Source organism: Macaca nemestrina, chromosome 9, assembly GCF_043159975.1.
Source record: "Macaca nemestrina isolate mMacNem1 chromosome 9, mMacNem.hap1, whole genome shotgun sequence".
Classification (NCBI taxonomy): domain Eukaryota; kingdom Metazoa; phylum Chordata; class Mammalia; order Primates; family Cercopithecidae; genus Macaca; species Macaca nemestrina.
The window spans coordinates 41,425,242-41,449,725 of record NC_092133.1 but is presented as its reverse complement, the minus strand read 5'-3'; the positions used below and the strand labels follow the sequence as shown (position 1 = coordinate 41,449,725).

Below are 24,484 nucleotides of genomic sequence, written 5' to 3'. Positions count from 1 at the left end.
CTTTCTGGTGTTCTATAAGGCATGTAGCTATGACAAAGGCCAACCATCAGATGGCTCAACATGAGCCTAAAAAGGCAATATTTAATACTTACAAGAATCCATTTCCCTGGCAAGAACATGGACGGATACCTTATGTCTCCTTGGGGCATCTACTGCCAACATTTCCTAGGCAGAAAGAAGAGCAGGGTCACCCTTTTGCTCCACTAAAGAACTTACATTGAGGTGTTCTCTGATGACTATGAAGACTCAGCTATCACGCAGTCAAATATAGAAAAGATGCTTCCCTTTCTGGCCGGGTGCGGTGGCTCATGCCTGTAATCCCAGCACTTTGGGAGGCCGAGGCAGGTGGATCACTTGAGGTCAGGAGTTCGAGACCAGCTTGGCCAACATAGTGAAACCCTGTCTTTACCAAAAATACAACAATTAGCCAGATGTGGTGGTACATGCTTGTAATCCCAGATACTTGGGAGGCTGAGGTGGGAGGATTGCCTGACACCAGGAGGCAAAGTATGCCATGTGCGGTGAGCCAAGATCACGCCACTGCACTCTAGCCTGGGTGACAGAGCAAGACTCTGTCTCAAAAAAAAAAAAAAAAAAAAAAAAAGAAAAGAAAAGAGAAAGAAAAGATTCTTCCCTTTCTTTCTCCTCACTTATGTTATTTTATTTAAGCTCTACAAATACTTAGCAAGGCAGGCAAGAATTATTCTTTTTTTTTTTCCCTTTCCTTTTCTTACTCTAAGGAAATAATTATTCTTAACCCAATTTTATAGATGAGAAAACTGAATCCAAGGAGATTAAAAAATTGCTCAAACTCCTACAGCTGATAAGTGCCTGAGCTAGGATTCACACCCTAGCTTAGTACTCACTGGGCTGGGCTGTGCAGGGCTGTACCTGGTGATCTTTAGTGTCTACAGAGACAATGGTCTGAGCTTAGACAGGGACAAGCACAACGCCTGCTCCTCTAAGAACCTTCTCAGATTCTGCTTGTAAACTGTGGTTCATCTACCAAAAGAGAAAGGAAACTAACAATTACTGAGTCCTGCATTATATCAGGCACTCTCCTATGTCAGCTCACTTAATTCTCTGTGAACTAAGCATCATGATGATTCTTACTTTAGAGGCTCTAAGACACAGCACCTTACATGAATTACATGGGTCACACAGTTCATAGATGATGGTGTCAGAAGCTAGAGTCTGCTTGCTCTCTCCATTCCACCATGCTGCTTGGAGGGATTCCCCTTAGTTACTACCATGAACGCCAGCAGTGCTAGGTTGGCAGGTGGATCCTGTGGGGAAGTATGTCCCAACCTTTCCCTTAACAGCAGACTTTTACTGTCTTTTCTAATGGGGTACAAATTGTGACAAAGTTCCTCTGATGTCTTAGCCATAAGCAACTTTTCATATCCTTAGAGCGGAGAAATCATCAGCCAAACCAAATCCACTCAATACTTCCTAATAACTGTTATTAGTTATTAGTAACTGAGCAGTTGCTAATTTAGTTACTAGTAACTGAGCAGTTGCTAATCAGTTACTAGTAACTGAGCAGTTACTAATAAGCCTGGTCCTGTGTGCAAGGAAGCCCTGTTGATGTTGCACAGCAAACCTGCCCATGGCTCCCGGCTCTACTCCCCGCCAGCAGGCAAAACAGCCCAGATTCTCACAGGCCTGCTCTGACCTCTCCAGCCTCTTTTCCAGGAGCTCAGCCCAGGTCTGCCTCTATTAACATGTAGTACCTCATCTAAGAACTTCATCTTACTGGAGTAAAAAGTTTGCTTTCAAAGATCTCTCCTCCATCTTCTGTCACCCAAACCTTCATTACCCGCTTGTCTACCCACATCAGCAGACAGCAGAATACCCTCTCCAGTTTCAGATTGTTCCCAATTTTCTGACCAACTCTGGAAAATCCTCATTTTTCTAAAAACAAACAACTGCACCTTCTTGCAAACTATTAATATGTTCTAAGGAACACTACAGTCCCAGGAGATATTTATAGGTGTTCTGTGTAAAAAAGGATGCATGGTGAAATCAGTTTAGAAAATGTTAGTCAAAATTAAATAAATGCAGGCTAAAGTCTTTACTGTGGGACTTCTTACAATTTCTACAATACCAACACACTCTGTGATTCTCTAAGAATGGGAATCGTCTTTCCCAAACTTGTATGATCATGAAATCCTTTTCCTAGGTACCCCTATTAATGTCTTGCATACCATGGAACACAGCTAGGGAAATGCTATCCTAAACTTAGCTGAAGCCTGGTTATAAATACTCTGTTTTTTGTTTGTTTGTTTTTGAGACAAAATCTCACTCTGTCGCCTAGGCTAGAGTGCAGTGGTGCAATCTTGGCTCACTGCAACCTCTGCCTTCTGGGTTCAAGCGATTCTCCTGCCTCAGGCTCCTGAGTAGCTGGGATTAAAGGCGTGCATCACCATGCCCGGCTAATTTTGTATTTTTAGTAGAGATGGGGTTTCACCATGTTGGTCAGGCTGGTCTTGAACTCCTGACCTTGTGATCCACCCACCTCCGCCTCCCAAAGTGCTGGGATTACAGGCATGAGCTACCGCACCCAGCCCTTCTCTCTTTTTTTTGAAGCAGGGTCTAGCTATGTTTCCAAGGTTGGTCTTGAACTCCTGGGCTCTAGTGATCTTTCTGTCTCAGCCTCCCCAGCAGCTGGGACTACAGGCTATTATCGCAGAATAACAAGAGTAATTTAGATGAGACTCTTCTCTTCCTCTATACAATGCAAAGGGAGCCATGACGTAAAGAAAATACCTTGTCTAGCCATTCATTTTCGTAGCCAAAATGGGTGAAATCTCATTGCTGCAAAAGATGCATTCAAAATACCGGCTTTTGCTGCTCAATTCTGAAACTATAATCTCCTTTTCTTATTGTTAAAGTGATACCAGCTATGTTAATACTTGTTTGCAAACAGCCTAAATATTTTTGCAGAAGAGTTGCGGGGAGAGGTGTAACCAACTCATGGATGATACAAAATCACCATTTTCCTCAAAGAAACTAATCAGCACCTTTTGGTCAAAGACGGTTACTTTTTCCTTATCCTCTCACTCAGCACTAGGAGTGGTGAATTACATAAACATTAGAAACCCTAGTATAGGAAAAAATGTGATCAAGCCTCATTGTACCACTAACTTCACAAAGTCATTCTAATGAGAACTGTAAGCACTGACTCCTGTGCTGGTAGCTATAATACATCCCTAGAAAAAAATACCGTAAAGTAGAGTATCTCTCTAAAAGGATGTGGGCACAGGGCGGGACAAGTCCCCGACCAAACAACCTAATGACAAACCAGAAATGGCTAGAACATTAAGGGACAATTCTAAGGTACTATAGTAATCACAGAGTATAATTTTGCTCCTTATTGTGAAAAACAGGCATAACAGTATTTTATACAAACTAGAGGCCCCAATATATTACAAAAAATATATGTAACACTTTAGGTACAATTCCATTGCAGCATACATTTTGAATTTTTGCATTTAGCATACTTATTACACATTAATATACCTACTTAATGGAAATTTTGCTGTCCTTCTTAAGAATTTTTATAGAGGGGAAGATTTAGATGGTGTGAACCTCTTTGTTTTTTTTTTTTTTTTTTTTTTTTTGAGACGGAGTCTTGCTCTGTAGCCCGGGCCACCTCGCCCGGCTAGTTTTTTGTATTTTTAGTAGAGACGGGGTTTCACCGTGTTAGCCAGGATGGTCTCGATCTCCTGACCTCGTGATCCGCCCATCTCGGCCTCCCAAAGTGCTGGGATTACAGGCTTGAGCCACCGCGCCCGGCCTGTTTTGTTTTTTTTTTTTTGAGACAGAGTCTCGCACTGTCGCCCAGGCTGGTGTGCAGTGGTGCGATCTCAGCTCGCTGCAACCTGTGCCTGCCAGATTCAAGCGATTCTCCTGCCTCAGTCTCCTGAGTAGCTAGGATTACAGGCACCCACCACCACGCCCGGCTAATTTTTTATTTTTATTTTTAGTAGATACAGGGTTTCACTATGTTGGCCACACTGGTCTTGAACTCCTGACCTCATGATTCACCCAACTCAGCCTCCCAAAGTGCTGGGATTACAGGCCTGAGCCACCACGCCCAGCCGGTGTGAATCTCTTAAAGCTTGCTGGAAAGACTTTAATGGTGGTGCCTCCCTTTCCTTTTGATAAACTTCCTCAGTGAGCACAAGCATGTAAAACTTATTATATCTCTGACCATGATTCAAAGGTGAGTAATCATTTATTTTAAAAAGCAGCCATAGTGGCACCTAAATGGGTGAAGACAATTTATAGTTGTCAGAGCTTGGAAAATAATCTGATTCTCAAGTTCTTTTGTTTTCTTTGTTCTTCCTTCCCACCAAACAAGCTCAGCAATATTCTTTGCAGAGTAGGGTGGAGAACAGAGAGAAGAAACTGAAAGTGTGCCTAAAAAGGTAGATTTGGAAGTCAGGAAGGGCTGTCACAGTCCTTGGTTTAGAGCATGGGTCAATCTTTTGACTTCCTTGGGCCACACTGGGAGAATTGTCATGGGCCACACGTAAAATACACTAACAATAGCTGATAAGCTAAAACAAAAAAAAAATTTTGCAAAACATCTCATAATGTGGGCTGCACGTGGCCCACAGGCTGCAGGTTCGGCAAACTTGGTTTAGAGGGAGAGGAAAACAGTACTTGGTTCAATAAAAACTGTCTTTATTCTAAAAGTCATTAAGTGTTTATGTCAAAAAACTTAAATCCACAAAAACACCTTCATAAATCCAGCCTGAATGGCTTCAAAGCAGCAACACACAATATAGCACATACAATAGGTGTTTTGGTTTTTTTGAGGCACAGTTTCGCTCTGTCACCCAGGCTGGAGTGCAGCGGAGCGATCTCCACTCACTGCAACCTCTGCCTCCCAGGTTCAAGCGATTCTCATGCTTCAGCCTCCTGAGTAGCTGGGATTACAGGCGTATGCCACCATGCCCAGCTAATTTTTGTATTTTTAGTATAAATGGGGTTTCACCATGTTGGCCAGGCTCGTCTTTAACTCCTGACCTTAAGTGATCCTTCCGCCTTGGCCTCCCAAAGTGCTGGGATTACAGGTGTAGGCCACCATACCCAGCCCTACAATACTTTATGAGTCAAAATCTAAATATATGAATTTGACTTACCTTGTAGAATTTGATGATATCTTCCTTGGTAAGTGTCTTTAAATATGCAACTTCAGTGTTATCTGAAAAAGTAATCAAACAATATTTTACTAACATTTCCATATGAAGTAGCCCAGAACAGCACACTAAATGACAATATACTTCACTCCAAGACTCTTAAGTATCCATATATATTTTTTGAGATAGAGTTTCACTCTGTCGTCCACACTGGAGTGCAGTGGCTCAATCTCGGTTCACTGCAACCTCTGCCTCCTGGGTTCAAGTGATTCTCCTGCCTTAGCCTCCTGAGTAGCTGGGATTACAGGTACAAGCCAATACGCTGGGTAATTTTTGTATTTTTAGTAGAGACGGCGTTTTGCCATGTTGGCTAGGCTGGTCTTGAACTGCTGACCTCAAGTGATCTGTCCAACAGCCTCCCAAAGTGCTGGGATTACAGGCGTGAGCCATTGCATCTGGCCAAGTATCCACTTTTTTTTTTTTTTGAGATAGAGTCTTGCTCCGTTGCCCAGGCTGTAGTACAGAGGTGCAATCTCGGCTCCCTATAAGCTCCACCTCCTGGGTTCATGCCATTCTCCTGCCTCAGCCTCCCAAGTAGCTGGGACTATAGGCGCCTGCCACCATGCCCAGCTATTTTTTTTTTTTTTATTTTTAGCAGAGATGGGGTTTCACCGTGTTAGCCAGGATGGTCTTGATCTCCTACCTCATGATCTGCTCACCTCAGCCTCCCAAAGTGTTGGGATTACAGGCGTGAGCTACCGTGCCCAGTCAAGCATCCACATTTTTAAGTGACCATTTGCTTTGATTTCAAATAAAAGTAAGTGGGTGCTGGCTGGGCACAGTGGCTCATGCCTGTAATCCCAGCACTTTGGGAGGCCAAGGTGGGTGGATCACTCGAGGCCAGAAGTTTGAGACCAGTCTGGCCAACACGGTGAAACCCCATCTCCATTAAAAATATAAAAATTAGCCAGGTGTAGTGGAGTGCACCTGTAGTCCTAGCTATTCGGGGGAGGCTGAGACATGAGAATCACCTGAACCCGGGAAGCAGAGGTTGCAGTGAGCCAAGATCACATCACTGTACTCCAGCCTGGGTGACAAAGCAAAATTGTCTCAAAAAAAAAAAAAAAGGGCCAGGTGCAGTGGCTCACACCTGTAATCCCAGCACTTTGGGAAGCCAAGGCGGGGGGGGATCACCTAAGGTTGGGAGTTCGAGACCACCCTGACCAACATGGAGAAACCCCATCTCTACAAAAAAAACAAAGTGGTGGCACATGCCTGTAATCCCAGCTACTTGGGAGGCTGAGGCAGGAGAATTGCTTGAACCCGGGAGGCAGAGGTTGCGGTGAGCCGGAGATCGTGCCATTGCACTCCAGCCTGGGCAACAAGAGCGAAACTCCGTCTCAAAAAAAAAAAAAAAAAAGTAAGTGGATATAGTGCAATGGGTAAGAGCCTTGGCTCAGGAGCCAGACCAGCCTGGATTCACATCCTGGCTGTCTGGTTATGAGCTTTTGGATCCTGGCCAGTCATCTCAACTTTTCTGAGCCTCAGTTTCCTCATCTGGAAATGGGGGATAATTAATAGGGCTGCAGTGAGAATTAGGAAAAAAATATATGACAATAACACAATGCTAGTACATGGTAAATGCTCAATAAATGAGAGATACTATTATCATTAATAGTGAATCCAACTGCCAGATAAATTATAGGTAGGCTGGACATGGTGGCTCATGCCTGTAATCCCAGCACTTTGGGGGTCTGAGGCAGGAGAATTGCTTGAGCCTAGGAATTCAAGGCTACGGTGAGCTATGATGACACACTGCACTCAAGCCTGGCTGACAGAGTGAGATACTGTCTGAAAGAACAAAACAAAAATAAAAATTATGGGTAAGGAAACTGAGGTCCAAAAACGGTGTCTTGACCAAGAATTTTAGCTTGTTGGTGTCAGAGTAAGAACACAACCCACATCCCCTGACTTCTAGTACAGCTTAGCACAATCCATTGTTAATCTATGCTCTAGAAGCAAGGTGAAAGGAAGCTGATTCAAGACAGGAGACTTCAAGAATCACAGCTCTCCCAAATCTGAAAGGAGTGAAAAATCTTTGGAGATTCCTATAGGCAAATCTCCTATGGCTCAAGGGTAGCATTTGCCTCAAAGGGGTTCAATCTGGTATTATCTCATTTTTTTAGTATTATGGGAAATAGATACTTAGGTATCTGTGATCAGAATCTCAGGATACACTGATGAAACGAAAACATGAAATTGAATTATTATTAATACTTTATTGTGAGATATGGGTAGATCCACGTCTAGGTTTGGAGGAAAAAAAGAGATAAGGTTTCTAATAGAAAACTGGAGTTAAATTAAGTAACACTTCTTTAGAAGTGCCAGCCATCCCCCGACCCCAACTCCCCAAATAGGTAATGGAATATCACCTACAAAATGAATACCATTTTGTAGAATGGCCTTAATCAAATGTTACTTGAATGCCATAAATGTTGGGGCCCTAATTTTACCTTACCTCTGTCAAAATGATATTGCTGGGAGATGATTTCTCCCCAATATTTAGCACACTCTGCAGATAGCTTCTTTGGTTTGTCTAGTCGACGAATTGCTAATGCTTGAATGTGTTTTTGGAAGGCTTCTTCTGTCATGTCCTCTATGGACTTTTCCATGGTAATTAAGAAAGCTTCCACTCTACTTTCTAGGTAGTGAGGTGGCTTTTCTGACTGGATGATGAATCGCAGGCCCTGTATGCCATTGGCTCGACGTGGCCCGCTGAAGACGATATAGCCTGAAACACAGACATCAGCCAGTCAGGACCTTGGCATTTGAGACCTGGGTCATTTTTAATCCTTTAAAAACTAACCTGTCTGAGCAAATAAAATCTAGTTTAAGGTTTTAGATTACTCACCTCTTAAAGAAATATGAGCACTTAAGATAGTTTAAGTTCCTAAGGACAGAGCAGAAGAGCTCTCTGAAGGATTACAAAGTTGGAGATGACTTTTTCTTCTTCTTAGGAAAAAAAATCCTATTCGTTATTCAAACTCCCATCTTGTCATTCCTCATTCTCTGCTAGCTAATCCTCTTCAATTTATGCTAAAGTTACTCCTAGACTATAAAATGCTGGACTCATTTTCATCCCTTAGTCACAGTCTTAGCTGTGTTTCCTTTAACATCCAAGTTCAGCATATGAACCTGGCTATCCTACTGTATTTCTTGTTAAGTAATCCATTCCTAAACCAATTCATTCAGAATGCAATTCTCTAGAGATCAAGCTAACTAAAAGTCATACTTCCATGTTATCTCATGAGGCCATGCACTACCTCCCTTCAACACCTTTTCAAAACCAAGCTCTTGGCTTATCTCCTTCAGCTGCCCTGCCCTGACCTGCCACCTCCAACAGCTGTGGTGCCTCTGGGTCTCACTTCTGAGGAAGTTTCTTTCTTCAACATAGCCATTCATAGTTTGATTTGAGGTGGAATCTCGCTCTGTCACCCAAGCTGGAGTGCAGTGGCACGATCTCCGCTCACTGCACACTCTGCCTCCTGGGTTCAAGTGATTCTCTGCCTCAGCCTCCTGAGTAGTTGGGATTACAGGCATGCACCACCATGCCCAGTTAATTTTTGTATTTTTAGTAGAGATGGGGTCTCACCATGTTGGCCAGTCTGGTCTTGAACTCCTGACCTCAGGTGATCCACCTGCCTCAGCCTCCTAAAGTGCTGGGATTACAGGCGTGAGCCACTGTGCCCGGCCAATAGTTTGAGCTCCTATAATAATATTTACCATGCTGTACTAAAATTATTCCTTTACAGGCCTGCCATCCTGATTTGACTGTGAGCTCCTCGAAGGGAAGGACCATCCAGAGCATCCATTTTCTGTGTCCAGCACCTAGCACAATGGGTATTTAAACAATGACGGGTACTTGGAGAGACTCATCCTTTTTTCACTGGTTTCTTTCTGTCATTACTGGGGCTTCTTTGAACTTTTTTCCTCATTGATCAAATCTGCCAGGACCTCCAGACTTTTAACAATGTTTAAAACTGCAAACACTTGCTGAGTACCTTCTGTATGTTCCAGGCTTGGGATATAAAGATGAATGAGAGATAATACCTGCCCTCAAGGAACTCAAACTTTAGTGAATCTAAGCTCCTCTGGATGGCTTGTTTCTCATCTTGCTACCCATAAGCTTGTCCTTAGTATCCTTTCCCCCCATCTAAAATGCCTTTTATTGACATGTATGTAATATACAGTATCATCTCATAAAGAATTGCTTTACTGTCCATAAGATAGTGATTGCTTATCTTTTAGAAGTGGATTCTCTGTAACAAGGTTTTCTCAAGTCTCTCTAAGTAGAGCACGCCTGATACACTGTCAGGTGAAAATGTTTTACAGGGAAAATAATTCATCAAAGTCTACAGCACCCTGCTATTTCCCCACTTTCATCTCACCCAACTGCTCCTTGGTGCGCAGGGTGTTGAAACAAGGTTCCGAGATAATCTGACAGAAGAGCTCCAGAAACATATTCTCTGAGGTGCTTTGCATGTCTGTTTGGTAGTATATCTCGATGCCACAGTTATTGTGAACTTCATTTCTCTGCTGATAAACAAACCATCCTCCTAGGAAGTTTCAAAAAGACAGCAGCAAGTTCAAAAACTTATTTGGGGTTTAATAAAGTCAATGCTATGTCTGCCCACACTTACGGATGATAATTTAGACATTAATAGAAAAGGGAGGTAGAGAAGCCTGGAGTTATAGTTCACTGATTTCACTTTTCTGATCATGTCCAACTTTGACCAACAGTCAAACTTTCTGATTATAAATTGGCAGCACTAAGTTCCCTCTCATCAGAAGGAGGGGAGCCAGCGCCATGGCTCACATTTATAGTCCCAGCTACTTGGGAGGCTGAGGCGGGAGGATCACTTGACCCCAGGAGTTTGAGGCTGCAGTGAGCTGTGACTCTACCACTGCGCTCCAGTGGTACAGAGTGAGACCCTGTCTCAAAAAACAAAACAAAACAAAAAAAGCAGAGAGAGGGGAACGTGGCCTGTAAGCCTCTCTCCCTCACCCACCTCACATTCTTCTAGCTTTTTCATACCTTATTATTATTTTTTTTTTTGAGACAAAGTCTTGCTCTGTCACCCAGGCTGGAATGCAGTGGTGCCATCTCAGCTCACTGCAACCTCCGCCTACCGGGTTCAATCAATTCTCCTGCCTCAGCCTCCTGAGTAGCTGGGACTACAGGCATATGCCACCACACCTGGCTAATTTTTCTATTTTTGGTAGATACAAGGTTTTGCCATGTTGGCCAGGCTGGTCTTGAACTCCTGATCTCAGGTGATCCACCTGCCTTGGCCTCCCAAAAAGGTGGGTTTACAGACGTGGGCCACCACACCTGGCCCTTTTCTTTTTCTTTTTTTTTTTTTTTGAGACGGAGTCTTGCTCTGTCGCCCAGGCTGGAGTGCAGTGGTGCAATCTCAGCTCACTGCAACCTCCATCTCCTAGGTTCAAGCAACTCTCCTACCTCAGCCTCCCGAGTAGCTGGGATTACAGGTGCCTGCCACTATGCCCAGCTAATTTTTGTATTTTTAGTAGAGACAGGGTTTTACCACGTTGGCCAGGATGGTCGCAAACTCCTGACCAGGTGATCTGCCCACCTCGGCCTCCCAAAGTGCTGGGATTACAGGTGTGAGCCACCACACCTGGTTGCCTGGCCTTTTTCATACATATTCTAAAACATCTCCTTGGTTGCAGTGAGCTGACATCGCGCCACTATACTCCGGCCTGGGTGACAGAGTAAGACTCCATCTCAAAAAATAATAATAAAAATAAAGATAAATAAAACATCCCCTTTATAATGCCTGAACATTTTCCTTTTCACTTGAGACAGTCTCTCACTCTGGCACCCAGATTGGAGTGCAGTGGCACAATCATGGCTCACTGCAGTCTCAACCTCCTGGGTTCAAGTGATCATCCCACCTCAGCCTCCTAAGTAGCTACAGGTGTGTGCCACTATGCCCAGCTAATTTTTTTTTATTTTAAATTTTTTGTAGAAACAAGTTCTCACTATGTTACCCAGCCTAGTCTCAAATTCCTGGCTTCAAGCAATCTTTTTACGCTGGCCTCCCAAAGTGCTGGGATTATAGGCATGAGCCACCACCCTGGCCTGAATATTTTATTTTTAAACAGTAAGAGCCTTTCCATGGAGAGTTAAGTGAAGAACTATTTAAAGCATTCACATCTGATCAGTTGGCTAATTCAGAATGATTTCCTACCACCTAGCATTTTGAGAATGAGCTGTGAACTGGGCTATTTTTGAACATGGAGAAATTTGGGAGGGTACTTAGGAGGCAAAAGAGATAAGATCCTAGGAAAGAGACAGAAAGAGGGAAGTGGAATCAAAAGAAGTAGGAAAGATGAATTTCACTTTGAAATATTGTTTCTAGACTGGCCTCACTTTGAAGTCAACTGCTATGGCTCTTGCACAGCATATCCTGAGTCTTTCTCTAATTGTAGTGGAATCAGCATATCCTGATTCTTGCCCTGGTTGTAGTGACTGAGGAATAAACTAGCAAAAGTTGGAAATAAACCACTACCAGATCTGTTATGACTGGTCATGCACAATAGAAGAGCTGGGCTCAACGTATCTCTAAGCGTTCAACAAAGGTATCCTGAAGTAATAATATGTTCCAGTTGCTTTAGAAGCTACTTAAATGAAACAGACACAGACTTTGGCTTTAAGGAATGTATAGTCTAATAAGAAGATGGAGACGCACTTCAATCCCAACACAAGAGAAGTGCTAAGTAGCTTGAATAGGGAGGTTCAGAAAAATTGTCCTGCAAGTCCAGAGGTAGATGTGATTATTTCTAGCTGGGAGTTTTAGAAAAAGTTTAGTGGAATAAGTAGCTTATAAAATAGGCCTGGAAGGAGAAGTAGGATGTAGGCACTAGCCCATGAGGAAGAAGGGGGAAAGGAGAACACCATTTTGGGAGGATAAAATAGCTGGGGAGAAAAGGCAGCACAGATGGTTAATGCATAGGGAACAGCCAAACAATCAAGCTTGGCCAAAAAAAAGCTTCTCTTCCTTCATTTAATATACCTTCTATTACACAGTTTTGAGCAATATCGACAATAATGCTTAAGGAGTTTTTATCAGAAGAAACCACTGTTAATGTAAAAGTAATCCAACATTGTAAACCGCAATATATAAATTCAGTAAGTCTTTGTTAATCCCTTATAAAAGTATACTTGTAATGATTACATGTTATCTGCACCTGTGGGTTTCCTAAAACTATTTCTGCCAAAGAATCCTATGGGTTTCCAATTAAATATTATAATTCCAGTTTCCATTTTTATAAATGTATTTTATTTCATGACTTATAGTCAATAGCTCTGTGATACTTTTACTTCCTAATTCCCATTCATTCAAGTACCCATCAATTCCAGTATCATTCTCTTCAAAATTATTGCCTACCTCCAATTTTACTTATTTGGCCCTCCTACCAAAAATTTTTTTGGCTGAATTATCTATCTCTAATCATACTTCTATAAGTAGTAGAGGTTCCCAAGTAAATCTTTGGCATAAAACTATACCAAATTCAGCCCACCTGTAATCACCCACACTGTTATGTCAAAGTAGTCCATTCCCAAAGTTACAACATCTCTACTTACTGTCAGGGAGCTGAACTTCTCTATACCGAACCAGCTGACTTGGAAGGAGAGGTTTGGTATGAGCATGTTCAATAAGGGTGTCTTCGACCATCTGCATAATTCCTAATGCAGCCTGTGGAAAAAGATATGTCCCAGTATATTACAAAAACATAAACATATCTTGTTTGTGAAATAAACTAGCTTTGTTTATCATAAAAGTGGATTTTTAAATCTTAAATACATTTGATCCTATTCAAATGGATAAAAACTGAGTTTGTCAGTATGGTCATTTTACAATAGAGTCAATGTGGTAGTGGTGAAAGAAACAGACACCCAAACAATCATCAACACTGATGCTGATGCTGGAAAAAAGGCACTGCCAAAGACGGTCCCAAGTGAAATGATCCTGACTACAGACACCTGGGGTCACAGAAAAGCAAGGGAGGCAAACATAGGCTTTATTGTAGGTAAAATGACCTTGGTAAGAATCTTGCTTCTGCCACTTATTAGCATCTGACCTTGGGCATATTGTTCTGGAGCGGAGATAGAACCAAGGGATCTTATTTTTTTTTTTTTTTTGAGACAGGGTTTCGTTCTGTCACCCAGGCTGGAGTGCAGTGGCACAATCATGACTCACTGCAGTCTCAACCTCTAGGCTCAAGAGATCCTCCTGCCTCAGCCTCTTGAGTGGCTAGGACTACAGGCATGCGCTACCACACCTGGCTGGTTTTCAATTTTTTGTAGAGTTATGTTGCCCAGGCTGCTCTCGAACTCTTGGGTTCAAGCAATCCTCCTGCCTCAGCCTCCAAAGTACTGAGATGACAGGCGTGAGCCACTGCACCAGGCCGAGACTGAGGGATCTTGAGACAAGACTGCCACGAAAATTTTGTGGTGCTTTCCATGTGCTAAGTACTTATCATGTACTATTTAATCCTTACCACACATGATGTAGGTGCTTCTATAACTCTAATTTTACAGAGAAGAAAACAGATAAGCACAGAGTTAAGACATTTTCAAAAGATTACAGATCTGGTATATAGCAGAGCCACGATTTGAATCCAGGCTGTCTGATTCTACAGCATGTGCTCTTATCTACTATACAATTATGCCACCCTATACAGAGTAGGGATAATTACTCCCATTTCCTCCTATGATTGCACAAGGTAGGAAACAGCAGAAGAGGCAGCCATGGAAGTAGGTCCTCAGTTAATCACCATCATTCTACTTTCCCTGTGCTCTCCACCTTCCTCCACAGAGCACGAGGGTTGAGTAAACTCTAATGTGTTTCTTATCACACCATGCTGGTTAACAATCTTGAGAAAGACTAGAGGGAAAAAATATCTTGCAACGATCCACAAAAGACTGCTAAAACCTCAACCACCCACCTGCTTTGTTATGTTTCCATGGAGAAGGGCTTCAATGTGCAGCCGTGAGAGGAGCTGAGGTATGAAGGCCTTAAGGCGAGGAAGGGTTACATCTGCAAAGGTGTAAGAAGACATAGTGAGTGCTACCTATGAGGGTTTTTTTTTTTTTTTTAATTTGAGATAATTTGAGACTTACCAAAGATATGCAAAAATAGTACAGAGAGTTACTGTAAACACTTCACTTAGTTTTCCCTAATGTTAACATCTTTCAGAACCATCAAAACTAAGAAATTAACATTGGTATATACTATTAACTAAAGTACAGACTTCATTTAGATTTTTCCCATTTTTGTCTTTTTTTTTTTATTCCAGGATTTGATCCACAACCCTCCGTTACATTTAGCTGTCATATGTCTTTAGTTCTCTCTAATCTCTGACAGTTTCTCAGTCTTTCCATATATTTCATGACCTTAAGACTTTTGAAGAATACTGTTCAGTTATTTTATAGAAGTCCCTCATTTGGGTTTATCTAGTGTTTTCTTACGATTAGATTTCATGTCTGTATTACTATAAAGAATACCACAAAGGTAATGCACCTTTCTCACTGCATCCTATCAGAGGACTCATGAAGTTGATATGTTGTAGTACTTAGTGATGTTAACACTAATCACTTGGTTAAGGTGGTGTCTGCCACATGTCCTCACTATAAATGTATTATTTTATTCTTTTGTTTATAATTTAATAACTCATATATGCTCCTATATGCAATTTGGAAAAGCCCACTTGCCCATCTACACCTATTTTTCCTATTGTAATTACTAAATATTTATTTTGGGAAAAATAAATGAGATTATACAAATATTTTTTTTTAAACTTGACCCACTAATTTTAGCATCCATTAGTGGTTACTGCCTGTAGCAATTATTACTATGGAGTTCTAATGGCAATTTTTCTACTTCCCTCATTCTTTTTATATATGTTGATTTAATCCTTCTGTAAAGAAGAGCTGTCCCTTCTCCATTAGGACACCATAGTAATAATTGCTACATGCAAGATCTACCAATGGATGCTAAAATCAGTGACAGACATTTAAGGAGAAACACAGGAATGGAAATAACAAGTGCTTACCACAGATCAGGAATTTTACAGATGTTATCTTTCACACTATAAAGTAGGTACTATTATCCCCACTTTAAACATAGGAAAATTAAGTTAAGAAAATTTAAGTTTGTTGTTCAAAGTCATTAAGTTAGCAAACTGCAGAGCTGGGATTTGATCCTTGGTCAGTTCCAAAGTGGATGTTCATTCTACTCCACTGTACTGCCTTAGAAGTCCTCTTCACTAGGCTCCCTCAGCACTCTGCAGCTTTCCATCACAATACTTAGCCCCTTGTCTCTCTCTATTAAAATGATCTACTCATATTTACGCTTCACCACCAGACTGGAGGTCCTTCATCAAAGAAACCCCATCTAATTGATCATTTAAAATTATTATTTATTTATTTTTGAGACAGAATCTTGCTCTGTCACCCAGGCTGAAGTGCAGTGGTGCAACCTCTGCCTCCTGGGTTCAAGCGATTATCCTGCCTTAGCCTCTTGAGTAGCTGGGACTACAGGCATGCACTACCATGCCTGGCTAATTTTTGTATTTTTTTGTAGAGATGGGGTTTTGCCATGTTTAATTGATTATTTGTTAATCTCAACACCTGGAGTCTTGGGCTGGGTACAGGGCAGGCAGTCAGTAAATGCTGCTGGACCACACTGAACCCCGAAGTTCTTGCTACCCTGGCACCTGGATAGCTGAATGATTTAGAGTCACTGGAGAGGCAGCCTCTCACACTGAGTTGTTTCCAAATTAGCCATTCTGCCATTTTGGATTATTGTAGGATTATATATATCAAAATGGAATAATTATTTACTTGAGCAGAAAAATTTAAACCAAAAAAGTACTTTATAAAATCTTCATAAAATCCATTTAGAAAGCCTTCATATCCCTCTGAGATACTATAGAGCTTACTGCTTAAAATTAAGATGCCATCTGACCTAGATTCTAACGAAGGGTGAAAAAAACCCTCAAACCTTTGCTTTTTGATCATTATAAAAGTAGTCTTCGTTTTGGAAAACATTTAAAATTAATTGTGTGGTATTTTTTTAAAGATATAATTCTTGCTATTAATTGTATATGACCATAATCATTTTGCAAAGAAAAGCATATTAATTGTCCCGATAAAAAATGCACCTGTTCTAGTTAATGATTTTCATAATCTAGCCTCCCATCCAATGCCTGAGGCAACCAACAAAATAATGACTTTCAGTACTTTGCTCGATTTATGTCACTGAAGACATCAAAAGCATAGTGTTACATAAGTATAAGAACTTGTCATAAAAGGTTATTAAAACATTCAACAGAATTCTTTTTTTTTTTTTTTTTTTTTTTTTGAGATGGAGTCTCTCTCTGTTGCCAGGCTAGAGTGCAGTGGATGATCTCGGCTCACTGCGACCTCTGCCTCCTGGGTTCAAGCAATTCTCCCATCTCAGCCTCCCAAGTAGCTGGGACTATAGGCGCGTGCCACCACACCCAGCTAATTTTTGTATTTTTAGTAGAGACAGGGTTTCACCATGTTGGCCAGAATGGTCTCGATCTCTTGACCTTGTGATCCACCCGCCTCGGCCTCCCAAAGCTGCTGAGATTAGAGGCATGAGCCACTACGCCCAGCCCAGAATTCTTTTTATTGTATTTTAACGCTTATGGCTGAGCACACAGGAAGAGAGATTAATTGGTGAGGTAATGTTGAGAAGTAAAAAATCTAAAACAATAATAAAGGGTGATACCAATCTACATTTTTTCCCAATAAAGAAATCCTGAAAGTAATTTCTTTGCATTCAATAGGCATTCATTAGATACACACTGAGGGCATAATATTATACTAGATACTAAGTGAAGGAGTATGGAAGGAAGGTATAATCACTGCTCTCAAGGAATTTCAGATTTTCAAGCCAAACTCCTGAAAATTAGACTTAAGATTCTAGAAAAAAAACAACAAAAGATGACTCTTTAGGCTTTATACATTTTCCAATTTTTAACTGAACTGATCTAAGGATGCTAAAGCAGGAAAAAAAAAAAAGCCTGAACATTGTGTGTTAAGACTTTGAAGTTCAGCTTTTTCTTTTCTTAAAACTTCAATATTGGCCGGTTGCAGTGGCTCACGCCTCTAATCTCAGCACTTTGGGAGGCCAAGGCGAGTGGATCACCTGAGGTCAGGAGTTCAAGACCAGCCTGGCCAACATGGTGAAACGCTGTCCCTACTAAAAATACAAAAAATTTGCAGGGCATGGTGGTGTATGCCTATAATCCCAGCTACTTGGGAGGCTGAGGCAGGAGAATAGCTTGAACCGAGGAGGTGGAGGTTGTGATGAACTGAGATTGCACCACTGCACTCCAGCCTGGGCAACAGAGCAGACTCTGTCTTCAAAAAAACCCAACCAAACAAAAAACCTTCATTATTAACAAGGTTAGTACTTGGGTCAGAGCATTTACTCTGCAGAAAAAAAAAATTTTTTTTTTTTGGAGGCAGAGACAGAGTCTTGCTCTGTCATCCAAGCTGGAGTGCAGTGGCATAATCATGGCTCACTGTAGTCTCAACTTCCCAGGCATAAGCAATCCTCTCGCCACAGCCTCTTGAGTAAGTGGGACCACAGGTGTATGCCACCACATCCAGCTAATATTTTTATTATTTTTTGTAGAGACAGAGTCTCACTATATTGCCCAAACTGGTCTCAAACTCCACCTTCCAAAAGTACTAGTATTACAGGTATGTGCCACCATACCCAGCCTGTCTGCAGAAATCTAAAAATAGTCGTAATTAACTGGTATAGGTCCAGATTAAAAACAGTAAATGTGGCTAACCTGCCTGAATGCAAAAACCACTTCAAAGCCACCATGTTTTTTCTATTTTATTTTAAATTGAGAAATAATAACTGTAGATATTCATAGAGTATATAATAATGTTATTATATATACATATAACATATAGTGATCACATCAGGGTATTAAGCATATCCATCATCTCAAGTTTATTTATCATTTGTTTGGGTTGGGAATGTTCAATATCTTTCTTCTACCTATTTAAAAGTATATGTTACTGTTAATTATAGCCATCCTTCCCACCACTGTTTTTATAAAACATAGGCACAGCCAGTTTTAATAGAACTAGAAGTTATTTAAAAGTATAAACAGTCAATATCAGAATAAACCAAAATGAATTTAGGAAAAAAATGAAGAAAGCATTAAGCTTTAAGTAGAAAGTCTCACCATCCAGAGCTTCTTTTAACTCATCTTTAGTCCAGGCCACTTCAGTCATCAGCAAGCGCAGGTAGTACATGGCATGCTGGTGAGGCTGTTCAGCCCGGAAATTGTTAAGAGATCGCATATACTAGTGAAGGAGACATGCTTTCATTAATTTTATAAATCTTTTAAAAATCATTCCAAAAGTCCAGTTATAATCAAATTTCAATTCTCTATAAACTATGTGTTACTAGGATATTTTCTTCTTTCCCCTTTCTGAAGTTATACAATTAAGAATGGGGTTTATTCCTCTCCGATCCTTACATAAAAGTGCATGCTTTTTCATTTGTTCAGCATCTGACACGGACTATAAGTGCTTCACTATGGGATATCTTTCGTCCCTCAGAAAGTTATCCCTAGTTTTCAGGGATGTCTTTTGGAATCTTTAGGTTGTACGCTATAAAGCCATCCCCAAAGTCTCCATAAGCAAGCAACACAAATAAGTAGCCATATAAAATATGGGATCTTTATTTGAAAACTGATGGTAGTTTCTTCTGGTATACAAGAAAAGGTCACAGTTTAGCTTCAGAAGGAGCTGTTCATCCCGTACTTCCATTACTGGGCCAAATATGAATTGAATTTAAGTGGAGGATATGTCAAACCCAAATAGTGTGCTCTATTGTGACAAGGTCTTGTGGGAAAGCAGACCTCAGTCTGATGAATTGTGTGTTCTTCTGAACTGGAGGTTGGGATCGAACATTCAAGGAGGCCCTGACAGCCACTAAGTACTTCTCTTTGAAATTTTGAGCTGCGACTCTGAATTGCAGTGAGCTCTTGGCACCCACAGAGAAGAGGCCAGGTGTCCACAAGAGTCAACTAGGCTTTCTTTCTGGATGGAGTATCAGATTTTGCAAAGACAAGGTGAGATGACTGCAACAGGGTTATGAATGCTTCTTTTCCTCCTTGCTTCTTTTATAAAAACTATTATGAAAACTTTTTATAACATAGCAATATTATGAATAAAAAAACAGGGTTCAGAAAACTTACTGCTTCTTTGATAATTTCAAATCTTTTTTCATCAATCTCAAAGGTAGCCATTTTCTCAATAATCTTCTTTAGTAAAATTGGCTGCTTGTCATTGTAACCTTTCACGGAAAGCTACAGAAAGAATTCAGGGTATTAAAAGTCTAAAAATATCACAAAACAACTTCCAAATAAACAACTTGACTTGATTTTTAAACATGTAGAAAATTCAAAAACAGACATATAAAAAATGAAACATTCACTTTAATGTCTCATAAATATATAAATATAGTGTAACAGGAAGATAACATTAACCATCTTTTTTTTTTTTTGAGATACTGTTTCACTCTTGTTGCCCAGGCTGGAATGCAACGGCACGATTTCGGTTCACTGCAACCTCAGCCTCCCAGGTTCAAGCAATTCTCCTGTATCAGCCTCCAGAATAGCTGGGATTACAGATGTGCGCCACCAGGCCCGGCTAATATTTTGTATTTTTAGTAGAGATGGGGTTTCACCATGTTAGTCAGGCTGGTTTTGAACTCCTGACCTCAGGTGATCTACCCGCCTCGGCCTTCCAAAGTGCTGGGATTACAGGTGTGAGCCACCATGCCCAGGCTTAACCATCTTTTTAAAAAATTTTATTTATTTATTTATTTATTTATTCATTCATTCGAGACAGGGTCTTGCTAGGGTACCCAGGCTAGACTCAAATTCCTGAGCTCAAGTGATCCTCCTGCCTCAGTCTCCCAAGTAGCTGGAACTGTATGTGTGAGCCAAAGTACCTGGCCATTAGCAATCTCTATACCCAAAAGCATAATTTTACTTTTCTGAAACAAAATCAACAGTAAGTAAACTCACCTAACATCGAACTCTGGTGGCATATACTACATCATCAAAATTCAAGTTCTCATTATAAAACTAATTGTAGAATGTGGCTTTTTCTTCAAAAAGAATATCTAACGAATGGCAGGCTTAAGGTTTTTACAGGTGAGGTAAGAAGATAAAAATCACAGGGCATAGTGGCATGTACATGTCGTCCCAGCTACTTGGAAAGCTGAGATGGAACGATTGCTTGAGCCCAAGAGTTTAAGACCAACCTGGGCAACATAGTGAGACTCCTGACCTCAGGCGATCCACCTGCCTCAGCCTCCCAAAGTGCTAGGATTACAGGCACGAGCCACGGTGCCACGGAGGATCCACAATTCTAACCACTTGCTTATTTGATAAGTTCTGTTGCTGTTCCAAAAGCTATTGGCAAAACAAATGTGTAAGAAGGATACACTGTATGTATCATCAGGATCTTGGCTTAGCACATTTTTTGTTTTTTGAGACAGGGTCTGACTCTGCCACCCAGGCTGGAGTGCAGTGGTACAATCTCGGCTGACTGCAACTTCTGCTCCATGGACTCAAGCGATCCTCCCACCTCAGCCTCCAGAGTAGCTGGACTACAGGCATGCACCACCACTTCTGGCTAATTTTTTTGTGTTTTTTTGTAGAGACAGGGTCTTACCATGTTGCCTAGGAGGTTGGTCTTGAACTCCTAGCTCAAAGCAATCTGCCTGCCTTGGCCTCCCAAAGTGCTGGGATTATAGGTGTGAGCCACCGTGCCCAGACAACTCAGCACAATTCACTTTGTCTCTAAATGCCTAACATTTTGAAAAGTGGGGAATGGAGAATTTCTATCATGATATTTTCACATGGTGGCACCCAAAGCAGTAGAGGATACACTGCAGCTAGAATATCATGAAAGTCTCCATGCTGTGCAGGATGATAGGCAAGAACCTCAGCAGGAGGGAAGGCCACTGGCCATGGCGAGCACATCATGTTTCCTACTGGAGGAACTAGACTGACAATTAGCAGAAAACCCATTTTGTCATAAATAAATATTATGTGTTTTGATGGTAATATGCTACTAAAAATCAACAGAAAAAAGAGAAAACAGTTGATTACTTTTCTATTTGGAGCTAATTTTGATCTCTGAGCTTCAAACTTCTGTGGACTCTGAGAATGGTTAGATTAATATACATTCTTATACATTAAACAAAAATTACCAGAGAATTTATTTATGTGAAGAAAAAAAAGTCACTGGAAAATAAATAAAATTTAAAACTCCTAAAATCTTTTGTGTAAGAATTTAAATAAGGAGTACCCCAAAATGCTCTCGTTTTCATTTTTACTAAAATATGCAATACATTTTCAAGAAAAGTGAAGATGAATGTGTGCCATAAAAGGGATGTTAACTTGGAATTGAGATATAAGCAAGCTTGAAAACACATTCCAAAGAAAGGATCTAGTTACTTCTTAGATGGATTTAATAATGCTTATTTTAAAACACACATAAAGTAGGTAATGGTGCATGCTACAAAATAAATTAAAATGTCAGGTGTATCTGAACATAGAAACTTTATACTACTATCTGCGGAAATAAAGGGAGCCTATTTATAAGTAAAATTCAATCACCACAACAACTATTGATATCTTCTACTTACAGATGTTAATATACTCAATTATATGGAAAGAACAACATGCTTTCAGGATTAATATGTTAAACATCTCAGGCAGAAGAACATGCAAATAAATGTAGCACACATACATGTTCACAAGATGCACTAAACTTTATTAAATCATTCATTAGTGGAACTAACACTAATTTGAGTTCTTTGATCATCAAAAAGGTGCAAGGAAAAAAACCATCAACTTTCTTGTTTAAAAATGCAGAAGTTAATAGTTTTCCCAAGCTCAACATAATGCTTAAACGGGGTGGTGCCTTTTCTTTGGTTTTCATTTTACTTACAAGTATTGCATTCATTCCTGATGCAATGCCATAGCTCAAACCTGAGAGGCGTGCTGCATATGTATACTCTTTTAAATCATCCTTCAATAACCTGATAAACAGGTATGTCATGTTGCAATGAAGAGGATCAGCATAAATGTAGCGACTAACAAAAAGAAAAACAAAAGAAATGCTTTGATACCTCAAGCAGTGGCATGGTAATGAAGAAACATGACCGAAGAGTATGGATATGCAGCCTCATGATCTGGATTTCTAGGGAAATAGTATATGACAACCTTAGGTTTTACAAAAGAAGGAAGATTTCATTTTCCTTTGCCAAAGACCAAGATTTCAAATACAGAATGGGTAAGATCTAAACCTAAATCAGGGTCCAATTTTGTTTGAGTAGAAAAATATGACATTCTGATGAAAGACGTTTAAAAAAAAAAGAAATCAAGGAAAATTTGCATAATATGAATGGTATGTAGTTGAACACTTAGAATAAGAGCTAACTTAAAAATTAAATGAGAAAATATGATTAGCCATAAAGATTAAAAAAAAAGAAATTAAACTCATACCCTCAATCAAAAAATGCTTCCATCAAATCAATATAAAAAATGTTGATGAGTGGAAGGCTCTAAGGCGTGGGTACTTACATACATCCCATAGATGGTATTTTGGAGATCATAGCTCAAGCCTGCTAGCTCTGCTGCATATGCATACTCGTTGAGTGAATCTTTGAGGAGCTCAAGGTACAAATAGGCCATGTTACAGTGCAAGGGGTCCACATAAGCAAATGGGCTGGAAGAAAATGTTGACAGTAAAATAGCTGATTTTATTACTTCTCAATGTGATATGGCCTTTTGAGAAGGATCAAGATATTGAACACCGGTTAATATGATTTCCTGAGGATATGGTTGAATTCTTGAGGTTATTTCTTCTTATGAGGAAAAAAACAAGATGTCTGAAAAAGAAGCCTGAAATGTATGTGTATGTGTCTCTGTGTGTGTGTGTGTGTGTGTGTGTGTGTGTGTGTGTGTGTGTGTGCGCGCGCGCACTGCTGTTAGCAAAGGAGGAGAAGGAACTGCCTACTCCAGATGGTGTGGCAAAACTGACAAGTTAGAAATGCAGGGTATGTGAGGAGTGGGAACGGGCCAAAATGCATGGCTATGCTTAGGCTAACGGGAGGAGCACAGCCGACAGAACACATACAGTATTTGCATGTCTTCCTTCTCTCTCCAATCAAGTCACACCCTTGGTGGACAGGAGTAAAAGACTGGGAAATGTGTCTGTGGTAATTACATGAACTTAGAAAAACTGAGACCTGTGAAAATGTTAACTTATCCCTGAGTTTTCCCCAAAGCAGTAAAGCTAGAGAACTGTCAGTAAAATAATTGATAATTTCTATCATATAACAGCAGCCAAAACTAGGGAAAAAAACTAAAATAGAAAAATAGTTAAATGAGAAAGAACAAAGAAGAAACAATTATAGAGTACAAGAACTAAACAACCACAGTGATCAACTAAACTTCATTTCCCAGATAAGAAACATAATTTTCTTCAGGTCCCCTGAGTTCGTGTGGCAGCAGAGCTGGGATTCAAATGCAAGTTAAACGACCTGCTCCTCTGACTATACAACCTTGCTTACCTTTTATCAGAAGAAAGTGAAAGTTTCACTCATTCAACAAATATGTATTATATGCTTACTACAGTGCCAGGCTCTTTTCTAGGCACTGAAGATAAAGAGTGGACAAATCAGGCAAAGTCCCTGACCTCAGAATTGATAATCTAGCTAGAGGGGACAAATAATAATATATTTAAATTTGACATTTTAGTTGGTGACAGTGTTATGAGGTAAAATTAAGCAGGGTAAGGGGAATAAGGAACGATGGGGTGATGGCAGCAGGGAAGAAAGACTGCTGCTTTACATAAGAATAGCCAGTCAAGACCACTCTTATCATGTGACATCTGGACCCAGAACTGAAGGAGGCGAGTGAGCGAGCCCTGGGGATATCTAAGGGGTGGAGTGGAGAACTTCCCAGGCTGAAGAAATAGCTAGTGCTAAAGGCCTAAGGCAGGTGCCTGCTTGGTTTGTTTGGCAGCAAATTAAAAGTTTCACTCTATTTGTATCACAGTAAATATAACTAAAACAAAGCCAACATTTTGTTTTTTAATGTTGAGTCAAGGTCTCACTGTGTTGTCCAGGCTGGTCTTGAACTCCTAGGTTCAAGTGATCTTCCTG

At 40.5% G+C, this 24,484-nt stretch overlaps 1 protein-coding gene across 5 annotated transcripts in view; it reads right to left on the bottom strand.

Annotated features, from left to right (window-relative positions):
• LOC105480260 (insulin degrading enzyme) overlaps nt 1-24,484 on the bottom strand; it is a 139,180-nt gene that overhangs the window by 3,946 nt on the left and 110,750 nt on the right. For 3 of the 5 annotated variants that reach the window (XM_011738862.3, XM_011738844.3, XM_011738870.3), the window contains exons 15-23: nt 22,899-23,043; nt 19,494-19,604; nt 18,474-18,594; nt 14,184-14,275; nt 12,820-12,931; nt 9,599-9,766; nt 7,669-7,941; nt 5,154-5,215; nt 93-165 (exon numbers count right to left, since the gene is read on the bottom strand). In XM_011738862.3, the coding sequence (XP_011737164.1) occupies nt 93-165; nt 5,154-5,215; nt 7,669-7,941; nt 9,599-9,766; nt 12,820-12,931; nt 14,184-14,275; nt 18,474-18,594; nt 19,494-19,604; nt 22,899-23,043 (1,157 nt within the window). Of the gene's footprint in view, nt 1-92; nt 166-730; nt 1,003-5,153; nt 5,216-7,668; nt 7,942-9,598; nt 9,767-12,819; nt 12,932-14,183; nt 14,276-18,473; nt 18,595-19,493; nt 19,605-22,263; nt 22,409-22,898; nt 23,044-24,484 lie in introns of those variants that run through there. The other 2 variants (XM_011738854.3, XM_011738886.3) reach the window with 2 other exon arrangements.